The sequence below is a fragment of the Haliaeetus leucocephalus genome, unplaced genomic scaffold (assembly GCF_000737465.1).
Source record: "Haliaeetus leucocephalus isolate CR32 unplaced genomic scaffold, Haliaeetus_leucocephalus-4.0 Scaffold0, whole genome shotgun sequence".
Classification (NCBI taxonomy): Eukaryota; Metazoa; Chordata; class Aves; order Accipitriformes; family Accipitridae; genus Haliaeetus; species Haliaeetus leucocephalus.
Genome location: NW_010972436.1, coordinates 18,975,175 through 18,997,351, shown reverse-complemented (window position 1 = coordinate 18,997,351; position 22,177 = coordinate 18,975,175). Strand labels below are relative to the sequence as shown.

General features: G+C 36.5%; 1 protein-coding gene across 7 annotated transcripts in view; it reads left to right on the top strand.

The window, feature by feature from the left end:
* Positions 1-22,177, top strand: part of ZMYND11 (zinc finger, MYND-type containing 11) — a 109,891-nt gene that overhangs the window by 47,821 nt on the left and 39,893 nt on the right. For all 7 annotated transcript variants that reach the window (XM_010585695.1, XM_010585680.1, XM_010585687.1 and 4 more), the window contains exon 3: positions 16,946-17,105. In XM_010585695.1, the coding sequence (XP_010583997.1) occupies positions 16,946-17,105 (160 nt within the window). The remainder of the gene's footprint in view (positions 1-16,945; positions 17,106-22,177) is intronic.

Here is a 22,177-nt window from a genome sequence, read left to right as displayed (position 1 = left end):
GATGTGCAAGGTGTTAGCAGTGAAGAGTAATCTAAAAAGTGCTTGGACGTTGTAAGTGCTCTACATGCACATCAGTGACATGAGAGATGAACAGTGATCTAGTTTCTATTATATGGTATTTTTAAGGAGATAACTTTTGACAAGGAAAAGATAAAGACTTTGAGTTGCTTTACAGTACTCATTGATGAAGAAACACAGATGACTTAGTAAATGAGTATGCATATTACATAATATTCAAAATAAAGTTCTGAAATTAGCAGGGCATCAAAATATCTCTTCTGATGAAAACTGAGCAGCTGATGTTGTCATGGTTTAACCCCAGCTGGCAACTAAGCACCACACAGCCGCTCACTCACCACCCTCACAGTGGGATGGGGGAGAGAATCAGAAGGGTAAAAGTAAGAAAACTTGTGGGCTGAGATAGAGACAGTTTAATAGGTAAAGCAGAAGCCACGCATGCAAGCAAAGCAAAACAAGGAATTCATTCACTACTTCCCATCAGCAGGCAGGTGTTCAGCCATCTCCAGGACAGCAGGGCTCCATCACACCTAACAGTGACTTGGGAAGACAAACGCCATCACTCCGAATGTCCCCCCACTTCCTCCTTCTTCCCCCAGCTTTATATACTGAGCATGATGTCATATGGTCTGGGGTATCCCTTTGGTCAGTGGGGGTCAGCTGTCCCAGCTGTGTCCCCTCCCAACTCCTTGTGCCCCCCCAGCCTCCTCGCTGGTGGGGTGGGATGAGAAGCAGAAAAAGCCTTGGCTCTGTGTAAGCACCGCTCAGCAATAATGAAAACATCTCTGCATTATCAACACTGTTTTCAGCAGAATCCCAAACATCACCCTATACTAGCTGCTATGAAGAAAATTAACTCTATCCCAGGCAAAACCAGCACAGATGTATTCTTCCACGCTCAAAGATCATGTGGTCAAGTACAACTGTAGTTCCTTAAAAGATCGGTTTCAGGGCACGTAGGCAAATACATGAATAATAAGAAAGATCAATACCAAACAGTGAAAATTATGAGCATATATACATAGTTGGAGCTAAAGGGAGGATTCTCATTCTTGGATTAGTAACTTTTTTTAGAAGTGTTACTACCTCTTGGCATTGACTGAAAGAGTGGCTTTGCATATTACAAGTATTTGCAAGTAATAATGACAATGAAATTCATGGAAGCATGTCTTATTCGTGAGTAAGGATACAGAAAAACAGCAAGATAATCTTTTTTTATAAATACATGTTTAAGGTAAGTGACAGTCATCCTACCGTGTCATATAGTGGATGACAAATGTGTACTTTCAGAGAACTTCACAAGTTGAAAAGATGATTCATTATTTGATTTTTTTATTTCATTTTCTCTTTGCCATAGTTTGAGGGTTCATTTGTTGCTAGAGACAAGTTGTCCTGTATATTTTGTGACCTGTTAGTCTAAACACCTTAACAGCAGGTTAATTTATTGTTGCTTTCTTCATCAGATGGTTTGCTACTTTTAGGCAAACCTGTTTGCTGGCTTTTCTCCTAACTGGCAGCTCAGCATGGTTGTCTCCCTGTTCCTAACATATTCCTGTTTATTTCATTTACTTCTTGCTTTTCTTAATCTTCTGGTGCTGAGTAGAAGCTACTGTACATATCAAGGAACATTTACTTTCTATGACCAGAGAGGAAATGTTGGTAATATAAAAAGAGGATTCATTTTTAGTTTATAGATTATTAACTGTTTCAACTCAATATGTAAAAAAGACAAATATATATCACACATTAAAATATGTAAAATGTAACCTGTGCACTTTATGTGTAATTGTTAAAAAGTATCTGGGGTAAAGAAAGACTTCCAGAAGATACTGGCAATGGAAAGCATACAATAAAAATCTATAGAACTAGCCACGCATTTTCTGTAGAGAACATAAGAGTAGGAGGATAGTGTAGGAGGAGCCAAGAGCACTAGAAGGTACTTCTAATATTATCAGGAAAAACCTATAAGGAAAAAGGCCCTTTAATTAAAAGTAGACTAAATCAGGTATGCTTTGCTTTTTAAATTGATGAGGGGGAAAAGCAAGAATAGAAAAATGCATTTTTAGAAAGTGATTGAAAACTGTCTTAGACTGAGGAGTCACCTAGAAAATTTGAATATGCAAGTTAGAGTCTTGAAGAAATTAGTAAGCTTACTGACATTTTCTCCATTATTTTAGAAGAGTCATTGCATGCAGAGAAGTATTAAAAAACACAAGAAAGATATATAATTTTGAAGGAATTAAACATGTGTGTGTGGAAAAATGGTAAGAATATGATACTGTTAGTTAGACTATTATATAAATATTTAAATAAAAGCATTGGTAGGGAAGAGACCACACTGCACAGACTTGATGTCTCAAAAAAAAAAAAAAAATCAACAAATCATTATAAAGGGATTCTGCAATTTTAGTGATTATGTGTGTGGGTACATTATAGTTGGAAAGGTACTTTCCATTGGTTGGAGATAAGCATTTTTCAGTAGCTTGAAAACTAAATGAAGGATTGAAAACCAATACTAAGAAGAAGTAAGAGTGTAGTGAATTTAAAGGGATTAGTACTAAAAGTGCAAACTGCCTTTTGACGAGAACTTTAAAATATATAGATAAGTTCCTATCTTTGTACATAGCCTTCAGTGTGTTCAATGCATTTTTATTTAACTGTAAATCTCATTTGAAGGCAGTGGTAACATTTCTGTAAAGCTACACAAAATAAATACCCTAACCCGGCTTATATTGTCATAGTGTATCTCAAGTCAATGAATTATAATAATTTAAGATCTAACTACTAGAAATATCTAACATTTCTGAACTACCAAATTACTTAATAACAAAATATTTCCAAGAGGTATTTATCAAGTAATGTGACTTATTTTTCTGTCCAGACTTGATGTTGCAACAATTTGACCCTAATATATCAATTATTTAGGTGAGTATTATTGGTATTAGTTATGGTGTAAACACTAGCAGAGAAATGGCTTCCCATATCTTGTGAATTCTCTGTCAAGAGCGCAGCTTGACAAATTGTTCATCCCTAAAAGTGTGTTCAAAATTATAATTATGCTTTGACTTTCTCTTTTTTCCTCATTATCTTCCATCTGTTTTGGATTTGGGGTAACCTCAAAAATTTATTCTATGGAATAAAATGCCTTAAAATACACTGGAAAAAAAGGCATGCATATTTAAATGGGTAGGATAAATTACTGACATTCAGTTGCATAGCAAATTTGTAAGTATTCCTGTACAGACATGTTTTTAAAGTTCTCTTTCTTTGGCTACTCCAGTCTTCCAGTTTCTTTTATAGTGTTTTCTTTATAATACCCTTATAGGTAATTGGACTCCGAAGATTTAATTAACTATTAATTAAATAATTACCCTTTTTCTCACAAGGTATTGGGTTTCCTCAGTAGCAATTTATGAACATTTCATGATCTTTATGATTAGTTCAGAGTGCATTATCTATTAAGTTGTTATTAAAATATCCAGTTGTCAAATACGGTGCTCTAGAACTATTATTCACTGCTTTCAAGATTTTGTCATTGTAAACAGATAATTATTCTGGTTTCTAAACTATTCCATGAAGGCTAATGTGAAGAACCAACACATAATTATTTTCTTCCATACTTACTTCCTCATAATTTTTTCTCTCTCCCTTTGATGTGTTTGATGTTTTATTTAGTTGACTGGCTTCTCTCCCTGTCTCCTATAAAGTCTGTGTCCGTACTGTCTTTGTGTACTGTAGCAGGGAATGCCCTGGCACCATTTGGAGCAGATATGCTGTGAGTACACCACGTTGCCTTTGGCTCATGGAGTGTTTCTTTGGCCCCAACATATTTTTTGTTTGTTTTATCTGTGTGTGTGGTTCTTCAGTTCTAAGCACCAAAAATAATACAGCCCACAGCAATGCTGTTCTTGAAACTTGATGCTAGAGGCATGATAGTTTGCCATCGGACATGATGTGAAGGCATCTGAGGACACATAGCATGCTGGAATGAGTGTTGGAGTGCCGTTGGCAGAAGGTTCTCTATCAGGAGCAATCCATGTTCTCTTTCAGGAGCAAACTAACCTCTTGGATGTGCTTTGCCTTTTTCCCAGGAGGAACAAGCTGGCTTCTCCAGAATGGAGCCTGAGAATGAGTTAGTTTGGGAATGAAACCAAGAGTGACCGTAGTCCACAGGGTATCCCAGCTTTTGTGGGGATGGAGCTGATGGAAAGACCATTATCTAGGATAAAACTGATATGCTATAATTGGAGAATTTGTGGTGTTTTCAAATAGGGCAAAACTGAAACTATCAGTTTCATCAGTCAGAAAGCTGTTTTACAACACTGGTGATACAAGAAAATGTCTTTTTTTTCCTAAATAGGTTCAAAGACTCTCATCTTTTTTAATTGGCTTTCAAATGGGATGGTCCAGTACTACATCCCTAAATGGTCATAACCATTTTTCCCACATTTGTTCTGTGGACTCATTTTTGTTAAATTCTAATCTAATGTAAGTGCAGCTAAATCAGAACATCTGAGAGAAACGAGCAGATCCAAAGCTTATATAGAGTAGACTTTGTCAGTCCCTTGTTCGCTTTGCGTGGACTGACATTAATCAGCATTGATGGGATAGCATGCCAGAAAAGAATTACTCAGTATGAAAGATTACTGTAAAATGATGAGATACTCTGCTCCCACAGTTGAGGTGGAGTCTCTAGCAGTTGTAGATTGACTATGTGACCCTCTTAGTTTGACATTTAGTCCAAAGAGGGGGATTTCTTCTCCAAATATCACTCTGTGAAATTTCTCCAGTCAATCTCTGAGAACAGCTAAAGTTAAGGGCCTCTCCCATCCATAAATCTGTTTTTGTTGCCTTAGTTCTTTTGCTGTTCTCTTTCTAGCCTGTCTACTTTAACGGAAAACAATTTCTAGAAGCACTGATTAAAGCAAAGATGAGAATGAGCAATTTGAACAGGTAGAGAACAATCACAAGAGAGTATAAATAAGAAAATGAGCAATTTGAACGGGTAGAGAACAATCACAAGAGAGTATAAATAAGAATATGCAATGCAGTGGCAAGAAAAATGAAAGAACAAGATTCTTACAGTATTGCTTTTTCGAAGCTCAGAAACTTGTTAGAAAAAATCTGTCACTATTTATAGTACCTTTGATGGAAATTTAAATCTTCCTAGTATTTTGCATGTTGCACCTAAATAGTCACGCATAAACAAAATTGTAAGCCGTAGGAATGATTAGGAGAGCAGATGACTCTGGATTTATAACTAGGTAATCCTGTTGTTTAACTTTACAAGAGCAGTAGTATTGTAGCACCTGATATTTCTTTGACTGAAAGGAAAGCTTAGAAATGTTTTTCTGCTCTGTTGGTTTCTTATCTTTTGTCAAGCCATTCCCCTAAAATATCTGTATTTTTGTTACTGGAGAGTAGGCTTATCTGAAAACAATTGTTTGAAGTAAAACATCCTCCTATTATGCAGAAGAATGCAGTGGTTGCTTGAGTTCACTTTTAACCAGTGTTACTGGCTCATTTTCCACATTTTTACATCCTCATGTATGTTTTAAATGTGACCATGTGAAGCAAATAGCGTTATTAAAACGGGCTCTTCAGAATCTGGTACATGTTAATCAAACCTGGTCAGTTGTACTGTCGTGGAAGAGGTCAGTATTAAAGGAGGTGCTCAGGAAAGCTCACATTTACCAGTTGGGAAAGGATGAGGAAGAACAGTACAGTGAAGTTTTTTTCCCTGCCATGTAGCGTAATAGTAGTTCATAATTATGCAAGGGTAAGCAAAAGTGTGGAGTACAAGGTCCTACAATAAGAAGCAGGATACTACTTCCTCAGCAGGCCACATAGCTGCTTTTAGTGGCAGCCTGTCTGTTGAGTGTTCACCTCTGAGAAAACTGAATTCAGTTTGTATTGGGTTGGCTTAATTATAGATTTATGCATTACAGAAAACAAACACAGAAACACATCACCAGGTGGTGATAGGGTAGAAGACTCTTAAATACCTTTTTATGTGTTTTCTGTTATAGTCAAGGACAAAGCACTTTGTGTCTGATTCCACTAAGTGAATCTCCTTTTCTATTTCTTTTACTTCTCTTTCCCATGATAAACTTCAGTTGCTTCTTTTAGCCCCAAACCAATGGGGTTTTTTCTGTTTTCATAACACTATTTTTATGTTAAACCAAGAGAATGAACTAAGTCCAGAGTTTTAAAGCTTGTAAATACTTAGTCATAGATAATCCTGGGGGGAAAAAAAGTCTTCTGTGCTTTTTCAGCAATTTTTGATCAATTTGGTTAAAAATCTTTAAATTAATAAAACAAAAAGCAATCTAGACCTGATCATTTGACTCCCTAATAACAAAATTTTTAGTAAAAGTACTATTTTGGTCATATATAAAAACTCTGCATTATGTGTGCATAACTACCAGTTACAAGCATAGCAATATGTTGCATAGAAATACGATGGACACCAAAATATTTTACTTGTTTGATACATTATTTTTTTATACTGATGACTTCACAGTGAGGTTAAGTGATGCATTCAGGTTGAAATTTTTTGGACATTTTCAAAAGTTCAGTTATATGCTGTAAAGTAATAAACAGAACACTGAAAACTGCATATATGCAAGAAAGTACAGGGAATCTCACCAACTTTTGCATCATAACTGATACACAATTTTGCTTGTAAATTTGTACTAAGCCTGACCAGTGGGGTAATATTCAGCAAGCTAATGAGGATTTTTAACATCCAGATTCACAAAAACGTTGAAAAGAAGTCATATTTTATAAGACCCTTGAGAAGGAGTGATAGATTCTCATTGATTGCACAAGGAATGTTCACAATGGCATATGTTCATTAAATTTCACCTGTGTTACCTGTAGATAGCTACATTTGTCATAAAGCTTTTATCTGTTTCTTCATATGGTGTGTCGTGGTTTAACCCCAGCCAGCAACTAAGCACCACGCAGCCACTCACTCACTCCCCCCCCACCCAGTGGGATGGGGGAGAAAATCGGGAAAAGAAGTAAAACTCATGGGTTGAGATAAGAACGGTTTAATAGAATATAAAAATAAGAAACTAATAATGTTAATGATAACACTAATAAAGTGACAGCAGTAATGATAAAAGGATTGGAATATACAAATGATGTGTAGTGCAATTGCTCACCACCCTGCCAATCGACACCCAGTTAGTCCCCGAGCGGCGATCCCCCTGCCCCCACTCCCCCCAGTTCCTATACTAGGTGGGACGTCCCATGGTATGGAATACCCCGTTGACCAGTTTGGGTCAGGTGCCCTGGCTGTGTCCTGTGCCAACTTCTTGTGCCCCTCCAGCTTTCTCGCTGGCTGGGCATGAGAAGCTGAAAAATCCTTGACTTTAGACTAAACATTACTTAGCAACAATTGAAAACATCAGTGTGTTATCAACATTCTTTGCACACTGAACTCAAAACATAGCACTGTACCAGCTACTAGAAAGAAAATTAACTCTATCCCAGCTGAAACCAGGACATGGTGTTTAATCTTATTTTGTTTGCGAGTTCATCATGATTTTCTGTTTTGGATATTATGTAACTAATATTGCTTGTATTAATGGTCTGTTTTAAGAGCTGCTTTTAGACATTTTTGACTAAGGAGGGTGGAAGCAGGGATGACAGGAAAAAATTACAAAATTTCTTGGAAAAAAGCTATAAAGAACCTAGCTGCATTTACTCTGAGTAGTAGTAGAATTAAAATTTCTGATTTAGTAATTTGGTAAAAGTGTCATCCTGACTTTATAATGCATATTAATAATTACCTTTTTTTCGCATCAAGCTCTTTCGTTGATATAGATAATTTCTTCAATTTGTGTAACGATTGTATCTAATCACATTAATTAAACTGGTTAAAGAAATACATAAAAAGAAGTCTAGATATATTAAGCAGTGTTGTTTGTGACGTGTTAGGGATAATTGTTCCTTCAACTTGGTACTGAGCCACTCTCCCACCATGTGATAAAGAACATTGCTACCTGAATTGCTGGGTCTGCTTCACAGTGCTGGCTGTCATAACACTAATTCAGTGCCTAGTGTAGAAAACTCTTCACCATAGGACTGACAGAAATTCCTCCACCCTTGCCACCTTTTTTCCTGCTTTATGCTGACTACTTGGAATGGAAAGGATGGTGTAGCTGGCTGTGCAACCGTTAAGCTGGTAGGGGTTTAGCATAAAAGGCTATTTTGTTGAGGTGAGGTTAAACTTTTTGTGTATTTGCTTTGATCAGAAATATTAATGCATACACATCTAGTTCCTACAGTTCATTCTACAAAAAATAAATAGGTGCTCAGATGTTCTAATGAATTTTGCTTGATCAATTTTACTTATTTAATAATCCTTCTTTTAAGAATGCTTTTATGTGGTATTGCTAGTAAAGCAGTTTTTTTTATCTCAAAGGTCAGTGTTCTTCATTGATTCAGTAGGTGAATTCATCTCTGGGCTGAGCATGAGTATGACTGGTAAACAAAATGATTCACATTAACAGCACAAACACATGGTTATTAACAACAGCTGTACTCCTTGTTTGATGTTTGCTAATGAGTGCAAACTCATTTAAACTCTCCTTACAGTGTGTTACTATAAAAATTGTAATGTTCCATGTTTAATACTTTTCTTAGAAAATACATGCAAACTGTGAACTCCAGTATAAATATTGAGAAGCAAAGTGGTGAGAGTGTAACTGATTTGAAAATCACTGTCCCCATTTTCATTTTAATGAATATTCTCATGTACTCCATACTTCTATTAATATTTGTGTTGAAGTTGTGTAAGTTTACACAGAAAAATACATAACAGGCTATCTTTATTTCTAATTACTAAAAGCAAACCAATTTACTTTTTGTGTCACAACCAGTATTGATTTTTGCTCAAATCATAACATCTTTATAATATTTGAAAGTGAAACTTCTAGCTTACATTTGGTTTCTTTGCTGTAAATAAATGTGGCCTTCTATTAGAAGTAAAAGATAAAAATGAGTGTGACATAGCCATTTAACAGGTTGTTACCTGGCCTGAAGTGCTCATCAAGGCTTTCTCTGTAATCAGTGGAGAGAGAATGATTTCCAAAGCACTACTCATACCATCTATTTTAGGCTACAGTTTCATATTCCCATTCATATAAACAATATCATCACCAAAAGCAGTAGCCCTGCCCTGATGGCTTTTCCAGCCATTGAGCTGTTCCCCAGCTGGTAATTAGGTGAACATTTGTGTGACAGTGCGATGATTTTGAAACTCAGCCAAGCTAAAACTTATCTGACAAAAAAAAAAAAAAAGATGGAAAACTTTAAAAAACTGAATCATGAAAGCACTTGAATGTGTATTTTTTTAAGCATGTTTTGAATAGACTCTTAATATGAGCTGACTATTTCATTTGCGAGGTAGCTAGGATGTTATATTCTGAGTCATGTATTACTTGTTTGTCTCTTCAGTACATCTGCAGAAAAGTGCTGGATGGAACAGTGGCTCTGCATACACACAAGCAATTGTACATATGCATGCAATGCCCCTGAATGATGAGTGCTCCTGTTTGCCAGCAGTGCGCAGCGCACATACATGTACATTACCAGCAGTATCACATACAACTTTTTAGGTTGGCAAAATGGGAGCAGAGCCCTTTTTTATATAAGTTCCTCCTTAAGAAGCTGGTAGTAGTTCTGAAAGGGAGATTTTTGTAGATAAGGATTGAATAGGCTGGTACCTTAATTACTTGCTTTTCATGGTCATATTGGAGGTTTACACAGTCTTAAGTGTATAGGAAAGTTGTATGAGTGAGAATTGAAATTACTGAAATAAGGAATTACCTGAGCTAAAATTACTGTGTTTTTGACAGAAATGACCCAGGTGATTAACATTATAGGAAACTGCGTGGTGCCTGGGATATCTAAAGCATGCACAAAAAGATTACTCCTTAGCTTTGTTTTAGCAGCAGCAGAAACATCAGGCAGATCTGAGTTTCACTGAACTGCAGGATCTCACTGTTTCACTATCAAGTTTGTGCATTCTTTTTGTTTTATAAAAACACTGCACAAAATTAGACTCCATATTCATGCAAATGCTGTATTTCTAGACTATGAAGGGTAGACAAAACATTTTTAAAACATTTCCTACTTAGATGGTGTATGTGTCTTCAAAATGAATGTTGCAGATACTGATGTCGGAAAAGAAAATTCATAATTTCTCTGTAATTCAGTTTCTCTGTGTCCCCCACTTGGAATTTTGGACTGCACAAAATGTAGATCATATAATCAGTGTTTTATTGCACAGGCAACAGCTCTGTCAATGCTTACATGGTCTATGCAGTGTGTTGTTGGTATGTGGAGTACAGTGGAAATCAAATGCAGCCTGTTCATATACATGCATCTCTTTTTGAACTGTAAGTACAGAGGAAAAATGTTATGCTTTGGTTGTCTTTATCTTAGTGAATTTAATCCATAATCAAAACTTCAGAAACTGTAAACATATCAAAAAGTATCTTAGAAAACGAAAGTGTGGTGCTGTGTCCCCACTGTAAACAGTTCTACTTTCTGTGTGTCTGTATTGTCTTCAGCTCTCAGACCAGCTCTCAGTTTCTGGCAAGCAGGGAATTTATATTTCAAATATATTGTTCTGAAATACAAATACCCATAATGTTTAGCTGGTGTTTTGTGAAACTTGATTCGTACCACAGTGCTACATGTGGTGGGAGCAGGCAGCCTATGCTTTGGAGTTGAGACCTTGAGATACAACTGTGAGCACAAATCTTCACCTGGCTCTCCACAAGGATAGCTAGTGGGTTCCTGAGATTTGAGCCTGGTTATTTTAAGTTCTTATGCCATGTAGCTGTATTTGTTAAAAAAAAAAATTCAATCACAGCCTTCTCTTCCATTTTTACTTTCAGTATGACCAAGTGACCTATTCTTTGCAAATTAAAAAAAGTCTTAAAAGAAGTGCATGGGCCTTCTATAAGACTGCTGTCATACCCTGAATCTAAAGCAAAAGGCATCATTTCTCACCAGAGGTAGGAACACAATATGAAACTCAGAATAGATTTTTGGCTGCTTTCCTTCCATTTTTATGTATTATTCCTTAAGGTCTGTCCCTGAATCTAGGACATTTTTATATACCTGTAGGTAACATTTAAAATTAATGGCAGTCTTTCAGTTGAGTTTAATGGGATCTGCTGTATTTTATCAGATCTCAATTGTGAGACGGGATATGCATACAAGGAAATCTTAAGACCTTTGTTTCTCCCTGGATGAGCTGCTTAGCAGATAGTCTGCTGCTGCCAGCAGGCTGCTACTTCCCTTCCTATTGTGGAGGGTGGAGGCATCAAGCATAGACAGAGATAATTGATCAGACCAAGATTACAGTGTTTGCCACTAAAATTAGCATCTACCTACACTTGTCACACTGTTGTATTTTATATAAGGCAGCTATTTCCGATATGTATTTTACTTTAGTCTTTTACAGAGATGCTTGCTGTAGCAGTTTTTCAGTATTTTCCTTTTGATGAGTTCAGGTGGCTGAAAATGCAATTCCTTATGAGTCCAGAAAAACTGAGATTTTTTTTTTTAAAATAGCTGTGTCAACTTTCCACCTTAAATAACCTTCCTTCCTTCCTAGCTTGGCCAGCTTTGTTTTTCAGGCCACAACACAGCTGTGCCCATGTAAACCATTTGCTGCATCTCAGTAGACCACGGTTGGCTTCAAGAGGACTTTCTGGGAGCAGAGTTAGCTATTTACGTGCATTATTTTGTGGCCATATATATTAAGCTCTTTGGGACAGGGTTTGGCTTCGTGTTGTGTCTTGCACAGCACCAAGCAAGAGTTGTGAGCTGTGTGACAGCTGTAGGCAAAAAGTTCACCATCTGATCCCCTGCAAGTGTCAGCTACTGGTTTGCTCCCATGGTGATCACAGCTTTAGAGTCTGCTTCCTCCACACCCCTTAGATCAAAACAAACCTTTTTTTTTGAGTTTTAGGGTATGTTATGAAGCACATCTATTAGATGTAGGTTTTGAATAGAAAGACATGCTGAACACTGGCTAGTTTGAGAATTTTTTATTTTTTTTTTAAGTTTTAGGTGTGAATTCCTCATGTGCTGACAGAATTTGGTGCTTCTATAATGTCTCCTGTACATTGGGCAGGCAAGAGATTTAGAGGTGGATTAGGGTAGTCCTGTGGTCCAGTTTTGTCCAGCAAAGGGAGGTGGCAAGATCCAGTTGTGACTTAGTAGTGGCATGAGTTATAGGAGCTGTGAAGGAGAGGGAGTCTGGAAGGGCACGTGCCAGGTTTCCCTGCACATCATTCCTCCTCCACCATTGCAACATGGCTCAGGTGGGGTGTGCAGCAGATGGCTGTATGGCTTCTGGATGCCATGAGGCCTGTGAGAGCTGCTTGAGTCCTCACCTCCAGCTCCCTTGGGATGTCCCTGTGGTATCTGAGAGATGGTCAAGGTTTTAGGATGGGTGACAAGAATAAGGTATATAAACAGAAGAGTATGGTGATATTTTATCCCTCCTAAATTTGAAAAGACCTCACTACTGTTCATCTGCAGTCCCAAATAGGTTGAAAATTGTTGTTTCACATTTTTCTGATTGGTATTTTGTGCACTGAATACAGATGAGCATGCACAAACACATACAATCTACAAATCTATTAATGATTATCCTCTACCATTCTTCTCTAAATTTTTTTTTTGCTGTCAGATAGGTGTGTATATTAGCTATGTGCACATGTGCATTTACCTGATTCTGTTGGTAGTGTCTTGTTTCAGAAGGTCAGCACATTTACATATACATTTCATGGTGTGACAATGCTGAGGTTTGTTTAAGGGTGGTAATGAACAACCTACATGGTAAAGATTCTTATCCTTTGCTTTCCAAGTGGTGTTGCAATAATTAAAAACATGCCTTAGTAGGCTCTTAGAAGTTGATTACAAAAACTATAAATTTGCTAGATTTGCTAGATTTTTCTATGCTAATGTCAAGGACGTTTATGCTGCCAGTTTATAAATGGAGAAACTACTGACGTATAAATATTCTAATATTGAGCAGCAGTTCAGTTGCTTCTGTATCCTGCAGACAGGCAGCCTAATTTGGTGAGATTTGGAATTTAACATGCAGATTATGAGGCCAAACCTCCTCTTTTCATCAGACAGACCCTCATTTTGTATAGTAGGGATTAGCATAGTTAAATTGTATTTTCAAATGGTTGTTTCAGCCCCCTATCTGATTAGGGCTGGTTTGCTGATTTAGGAGATTTTACTTTGTCTTCATGCCTTATTCTGACCCACCTGAAAGTGCATTTGCTTTACTTCTCCTGGCTGGCTGCATAATAGCAGTGTAGGGATTGTATTACACTTCCCAATCTGTCGATATGGAGGACTGGGTAAGAGCGTAACAAACCAGTATTGCCTCAACTCCCTGTCTCCAAGGTAAGGCTAATCAGCTTTTGTTGAAAACAGCACTTGGGGATTGCTTTATCTCTCTTACTTGTTTTTTAACTTCTTGGTGCCAGATGCTTCAGTGCATGCAGTGCCAGGAAAAGACTTGTGCTCCCTGGATTAGTAGTGTCACTTCTGCACAAAAACATTTCAATATTGTTTTTCCCCGATCCAGTAATGAGTTTGATGTGGTAGTTAGAACTCCAAACATCATGCTTTCTTTCTCTAGGCTGGAGTTTAACTTATTTTGTGTTTCCAGCATCTTTCACATGTTGTGACAGTTTTTCACATTTCATTATTAAAGAACTTTAACTATCTTTTCTGGTTCAAATCCTGTGCCTTAATCGCTTCTTAGTTTAGCTGCCATTCTTCTGGCTGAAGAGAAACAAGATAGGATTTCATCCAGACCCTGCCAGTGTTGTTTTATAGTCTTTGTGAATATCTAGCCATGTACACTTCACAGGTTTTAATATAAGTAAAAATTTGGGGGGAGGGACCACTTTTCTAAGAGCAGTTCTACTCTTTGAAGTAAAAAGATTCTCTCTACATGTGTGTGCTTTCCTATGAAGGCTGAGAGCATTTTATTTTAAAAATGGAAAACATGGCCCTTGTGGATCTCCAGACTGCACAGTCTGAACATTGACTAAAGTATTCTTCAAAAAGCCACTGGGGATTTATTACTCCTGATTTACAGCTGGAGAAAATGAGGAGATTGTTTAGTTGGTGGCAGTACTTTCACTCTGCTTGAGAACACAGATTGGATTTGAGAAATGGGAGATTCTGAACCTTGTGCTCCTTTTCACTAGTGCACAACCTGTCACAGTTGAAATAGGCAGATTAAACCTCTTAGCTGATTACAGTTGGTTTAAGGCTTTTTGGTTTGTATTATATATCTATTCTGTTCAGAGATGTGAGTGAGAAATAATCACAAAATGTGTAGCTTACATTCAAGAGTTTCCTTGGACTGTGTTTCTGCAACTGTGGATGATGCAATGCAAAATACATGGTTTCTTCAGGAGGATGCACTGAAGATTATGGCACTGGGTTAATACTTGATTTCTGTTCTCAGGCCTATAGCAGCCTACTGTGTAACTGTAGGGAAATCACTTCCTTGCTCACTGCCTGATTTGTTCTGTCAGTAAAATGGGAAGAATGATAATACCTATGCTATGTAATTTGAGACTATTAAGGAGTTGAAGAAATTGCAGAAGACATGAATGCTGTGGCTCTGACAGGAACGTTAGTACAGAGTTAAAAGGGAAATTTGCTGAAAAACCAGTGAAGTTAGCAAATGTTGACAAAGATAATTTGCACTTAAAAAGCTAGCTATGTTATGTTTGCATATGTGCATATGTGCACACAGATGAAATACATGTAACATGAATAGGAGTATATAAAAAATGAAGGTTTTCCCCTATTTCAGGAAGTTTTAAAGCTTTAGCGCTTTATGCTTCAGCAAACTCTGAAAGTGAAGTAACAGATTTGAGTCTCTGCATGTTTAAGACCTCCTTGGAATTTGGAGAACTTGGAAAACTCATTTGTAGTGTTTAATATCACTTGAACAGGTTCTCATGTTGAGTTTTACTTTCTACAGAAGCAGAGAGAGATCAGGTTGGGCAGATGAACATCCACCCAGTGTGATACAGAACTGAACTAATCTGCCTATCTTCTGAGTCATTGCTTGGCCCTTGATCCTTTCTGCTAGCCAGCATAAGATTCATATATATTAACCTCGTTCACAGACTTGCACAGATTTTTGTTCTTTCTCTATTAATTTCCTTTATTATTACTTACTTTTTATGAAGTGGTAGCATGCACAAACCAACCAGACTTGAACCATGTTGTGGTAGACATTGTAAAATATAGTAAATGGCAGCATCTGCCTCCAAGAGTTTTTACCCTAACCCACCCTCCCAAGATCCTGCAAACATGCTGCATTTGTGTAAATTTTTGAGTGTCCGGTGTTGCTCTGATTATTGTATTGTATAATTTACGACACAAACACATACTTCTACTCAATCAGAAATTTACTATATGATTATATAAATTTATTTTCCTTTAGAGCAAAACAAAAAAATTACATTAGTGTAAACCAGTTATAGCGAAAGCTTGAGAGAGAATGCAGGATTGGAAAAGACCTTTATGCATCCAAAACAATAAGAAGTTTGAAAGGCCTATGTCTTCAAAGAGAAGGGTTGATTGAAGGGTTGACCACTAAAGTGGTCTTCCTCCCTTATTGTAATTTATAACTTCTAAGGCATTAAAAGTTCCTGTCAGCCACATTATTAAAAAAATCTGAACTGATGTAACTTTTTTTTTCATGTAATGCTACTGCTTTAAAATAATTTTTCCTTGATATTTTTTGTGAAGGTGTTTGTGATGACAGTCACAAAAGAATCATGGTTGCTGGTATTTATTATGAAACATGAAGTAGAAGATACTATAGCTGAGGAGAGCTTTTTTTTTTTTTTTTTTTTTCCCTTAAAGCAGGCAAATTACAGATTTCTCTCCTAGGAGACAGGTAGAGACAGAGTACTTGGAGAAACCAAAAGGGAGAGAAATTCAGTTAGCCCTGTAACTGTAAGGGAGCTATAACTAGAAAAATATGTCCACAAAACAATTGGTTCCAAGTCAATTCACTTATCTGCTGCATGCGATTACAGCTCTCTTCACTTCTCCATGTGCAATGACTCATAGGTATGTTCTTGGATTTCTGCTAAAAAAAAGTCTGAAGTGTAATGATCTTAAAACAGGGAGGTTGTCTTTATTTGAGGGAAGATCATTTTATGTTGTTTACTCCATGTTGATATTTGGTGTTGGTCTAGAAGTAAATTATACTGGGTAAAGGTCAACATTGCACAACTGAATTTCATGTATATAGACAGCTTAGGCTGTATATGTTTTGTTCTCACCAGTGCAGTTCATCATAGTGTGATCATTGTGGTTATCTCAAGAAAAGGAGAAAAACCGCTTAGTACTATAACTCTAGCTGTTGGATTTTCATGTGATACATAAATTTCACGTTTTTTATAAAAGTGTTGTACTCATGAGTATCATGTAGATTCATTTGTACATCTTCAGACTTTCTATAGTACGTATGCTATAGGAAGTATTACAGACATGTAAGTTTCAATTAATTTAAAGAAGTTTCTTTAGGGGCACAAATGGATGTGGAAGTTTAGCAGAGACAAGCCCAAGCAGTGTGGGTGTTAGTTTTGGGGTGTGGTAAATTTTTTTAGTAGAAGATTACTGTGCTACTACTCGTCTAAGTGTGTACATGATAACTTCAAGGGGAAGAAAAGATGATTTAGAGTAAAAGGGGAGATTGTATAAATTTTGAGGGTTTAAAAACAACCTAAACCTTAGACTGTGTATTATTTTAAATCATATGAAAAAGAATATATTTTTGCTGGCGCATTTTATAGTTTAACACTAACACTTAAAGACTTTTGTGCTTTGTGTGCAGGTATATGTCTCGAGTCCATGGTATGCATCCAAAAGAAACCACACGTCAGCTGAGTTTAGCAGTCAAGGATGGTCTTATTGTTGAAACCCTGACGGTGGGGTGTAAAGGGTCAAAGGCTGGTATTGAACAAGAAGGATATTGGTTGCCAGGAGATGAGATTGTGAGTATAAAGTCTTTGAGAAAATAAATCACAATTTCTGGTATCTTAGCATGAAATTTGTTCTAATTTCTATTTAGAGATATTTATAGATGCTGTGTTGGTGGTTGTGAACAAGGAGGTAATGCACTCTTAAACTTTTTTAACCTTTTCTATTCCATAGAAGCTCTTTCTTCTCAAATTCTGAATTTTCTGCTATGAAACACTGGCAAAGTCCTTTGCTCAGTCATCCCTCACTTTTATGTAGTATTCTCTTCTACAGCTGTACAGGAAGACAGTAAATATTATTGGTATTACTTGAAATCCTCAGACGTCCTCAAATCCCAAAGATGGTATCTTTAAAAAAAAAAAAGACAAGAATTTTTGATTAATCTTGCTTTAATCTGAATCTGAGGAAGGAAGAACTCCTCCCTTTCAAAAGTACAACAAGAAGTTGTACATTTATATACAAACACACATGAAAAGATGTGTTTTACAGATATTTGTGAGAACGAGGGCATTCAGTTAGGAACGATTGTCTTAGCAAATTAGTTACAGGCATCCAGACACTGTTCCATTGGATGTGTAACATAAATATTTGAATAGAGTTAAACAGGTTGAAAGTTATGTGAAGGGAAGAAAAGCATGTGTTCTCTATCCCTCCATAGCTGAGATGGAATGCACTCACAATGTTAATTGAGAATAGTCCCATAGAGTAGGAAAAAGCTTGCACAGTTGCTTTGCCTTGTTCAGAAGCCCAGTCTCTGTATTTAAAAGACCACATTTTCGTAATTCAAAAAAGAGTTTGGCAAAGTTTTAAAATACTTGAACTAGGAACTGTTGCTTTGGAATATAAATTGCATTAAATACTGGTAAAATGGACAGCATTGTCTCAGACATAGATAATAATTTAAATTTTGAGGAAAAACAGAAAAACTCTACAGGAAAATAAATTCTAAAAAGCACCAAAATACTCACTGCATTATTGCAACCATCAATAAGATCCTGAAAGTGACATAACATTATTTTTTGGTTTAAAGTGAGAGAAATAGAACGTGGAAACAAGCAGTATCCATGACAGAAAACATTACGATTAAAATTATCCTAGCTACACTAATTTAAAGTATTGAAATATGTATTTAATGTACGTTATGTCACTGTTAAGATTCTCATTCTAATTTCATTAGAAAACCTCAAGGAAGACTTTAAAGGGTATGTAGCTTTGTTTTTTCACTGTTCTCCCTGGAAGTAAACATTTCAAAATTCCAGCTTAGCTCTTTTAGGTATTTCTTATGTCAGTTTTATCTGTTTAGAGGTGATGTTAACTGTGTTGACTCAACATGACATAAAGTCTGAAATCTGTAGTTATCTCAAGTACTCAGTATTTTTGTTTCCTCTATTGCTAAGAGCAAAAATAAAATAAAATCAAAATGCCTCACAATAGCCATTTCTTAAACGGTCATTCAAAAAATGTTCCTGCCATTTATTGGCAACATTTATCTAACAAAACTTGTAAGATAACCAACATGTAAATTCCCAGTGAGTCATTAGAATTATGTAATTATGTTATCTCAGAATGAAGAGTTGTCTTTGACTTGACTGAAGATGCTGCTTAAGTCACATTATGAATAGCCCTTTGGTTAGAAGTATTGACTGTATTTTCAGCATGACTGCTAATCACTGATGCATTGCGCTGTGTCTGTACGTCTGATGGCCATCTCAGTTGTTTGGAACACCAGTGCGCACTTAACAGTTTTATGCAAAAATAGGAATCAGCTTCTGATCCAGGCCATGTTTCAACAGTACCCAACCTCCAACTTCTTGATCCTAATTCTGAATCAAAATGCTGCAGGCAGATGAAGCAAAACACATTGACTTGGTGTAAAGTCATTCTCTTTGTTCTTTTACTCAAAAAATTTTAATGAGTAACAAAGTGTCATTGTCATCACTTGACATCAAATCAAGTATTTTTTATCCTCCAATGATTGGTGAAAAACCATGAAGTTTGGTATGTTCTCTACACACTGGATAGTTTTACAGATGCTTTGTCTGCCCTTGATCAAGATGCAGTTTGTAGTTCTTTGTAATTCAGTACTGCTCAGATTTGGTACTAATGACTGTTGAACCATGAACTCAAGTTGCACCTCAGTGAGGACAAACACACAGAAGTTTTTTCGGAGATCCACTTGTAAGAGATAGAGCGCTATGAAATAGTGCTATTGATGTTGGAACAGGGATTTCAGGCTCATCAAACTTCAGCACTTACAGACAGACCCTTGACCCAATTGTCAAACTTGGTTTGACTGGTACTGCAGGAACTTGGAAAGCTCATAATGTGAAAGAGAAAGACTTGAGAACTGATCCACCACCTATTGACATCAGTACAAGAATGCCCTTGGATTTTAGTTTGTTTTCTGGCACCACAGTGGAGGTCAGTAAGGACCAGCTGTTTCAAGGAGTTAGCAAAGGGACACATTCCTGTCGTCCCTTCCCCCATTTTTTTATTTGAGTATTTGCTTGGGGTTTCTTTACATTTTTGAATTTGGGGGTCTAAATCTTAGCATTTTAAATCCATATTCAAGTAAATAAATTACTGGCCTGGGCCGCAGAACTGCTGAGCACCTGTATCTGTTACTTATATAGGTTCCTGACTAGAGGCTGCCACAAGGCCTGAAAGTACTGGTTTTAATGATGACCGCAGACTGATTGCTAAATGGTAACAATAATTGAAAGTATACAGATTATGAAAACACACCTCTATTTGGAAAAGATTCATTAGGTAATATGTGGTGCTTACCTAACATGTTTCCAAACATTTGCCCTATCAAATACATTGACCTAATGATAGATCTATGCAGTAAGGACACGATCTCTGATAGGGTTACTCTTAGCCTTCAGAGGAATGTATTAAAAAAATTATGCTACTTTGCTATTGTTGTTCTATCAGTATGTTGAAGCTGTGGTAAAAAAATGAAGCAAAATCTCATATATTTAGAGATACCATACAAAAGAACAAGCTGAGCTGCAAAGGCAAAACAGTTTGAGGGCATCAGGAGGCCCTTCCAAAGGGGACAACTCGTGTGAAAATAAATATTGTGAAAAACTAGGAAAAAGAATGATCAGATTTAAAAGAGTATGATATTGTTCTCTTTTTCTATCAGGTATATGTGGGAGAAATATTTGTATATAAGATACTAAATTTAAAATATGGAGTCAGTTGCCAGACGTACTGTATTCCAACTGATATTTAAGGGTTGGTACCTATACAAGAACTTTGCTGCAAATATTATATATCCAGGGCTTGTGCAGGTATTCATTTTGTTTGCTCATTTGCCATCTATACAGCTGTTTTGCACATTTTCAAAATGTGTTCTCATCTTACAGGCTTTCTCATCTTGCAGATGATTAACGCAATTGACACAAAATAAATGAGAGAAGAAATTATTTTCCATTGTTATCCAGGATTGTAGTTAGGAATTTTGCATTTTCACTGTTTGTTGATGCCATTATTATGCAGTTCAACAAAATCTCTGCAGCTTCTTGCCTTGCAAGGGAAATGTCAATCCTGAAATCTGGTAATGGAAGTTTACTTTTTCTTTCTAAAGGCTTTATTTCTATTTCTCACAGAACTTGTGGAATCTGGAAGTGTTATTTATTATCAACAAGAAAGAAATTATCTCCTTGGTCTTTGGATTTAGAATAAAATTTGCAAATCGGTGTTGTTAACTATGTTTTCAATGCAGTCGATAAAATAGAAGGGAAATGTAGTTCTTGAAGAAAAGAGTCGTGAATCTCCTTACCTATTCATTTCTATTTTCAGTTATGCCGTGATTTTTATGTACTTTTATCTGTGTAAAATAGTGCTCAGTCTAATCCCAATGAAAGAAATCAAATTAAAGCACCAATGTCATGTAGCTTTATGGGGAGTTAGGTACAGTTCTTGGAGTTCGTTAGTCTTACTCATTTACATATTTTGTGATTTTTCTACAGACAGTGTGCATGGAGCTATTTTGAGCATATAATGTGCTAATTCTTCTCCTCATGATTAAAGTCATAAAACTGCACTGACCCAGAGAGAGGCATTATGAATGTATAATTTCAATTTACATGTGTTCATAAAGCCAAACAATATTGTGCTCTTCTAAAATGGAGATGTGTTAGTAAGGCAGGTTCATTGTTTGCATCTGAATGCAACATATCTCATAGCACTGCTGTGGTCTAAAGTTGGTTCATAGTGGCCAAATTCTCTAATGAGATGTGAAGAGTGAGGCTTCACACTTAGTTAAGGCACTTTGAGCTATTTCTTGACTGACAAAATGCATGTAAGGTGATTATGTTTTCAAGAAGTTACTCTTCTACAGAGTTCTATTTTCTGATCATTGAATTGATTGCTTATAGAAAGAGCCGGCAACTCTTCTGGCTAGGTAGGTCTGACTTTGGGGTTTAGTTACATTTTCCTGTGCATTTGGTTGTCTCCTTATCTAAATTACTGCCTCTTCAATTCCTCCCTCTAAAGATTTTTTAGTTTAGTGAAGAGCATGCTATTTGGAGGGGCAGTTTGCTTGCTTTCCTGTTTTTAGAAAACACTAGAAGTAGAATGTGCTTTTTCCCAACACACCCATGTATTCATAACTTGCTAACTCATTACTGGGGATTTTTTAATATTTTATATCTGGGAAGTACTGCTGCTTGCTCAAAGTGACTCCAGATACTTTCAAGTCTCAAAGCTACCTAAATAATCCATCTCTTCACCCTGTTTGCTTTCCCATCATTTTAACCTCTGTTGTAACACACTGCCAGCACTGCAAGTTTTGAAGGTGATTTTGTTAACCCTAGTGACCTTAGGCACACACCCAGTGATTATTGTGATTTGATGTATTGCAGGTTCAATTTTGCTAGGATCAATCTAGGAGAAAGGAATATTTTGGCTGTTATGTTTGTGTTAATCTAAATAGCTTTAGATTGAGCAAAGGGTAGGTTCCTTACTTTCCATGCTTAATTGCTTTTGTAATTATATTGATTTTTCCGTGCTAGGTCAGTATTGGTAGCCAGAATCTGTTTTTTGAACCGGCTATGTCATCTTGAGTCTCCATAAA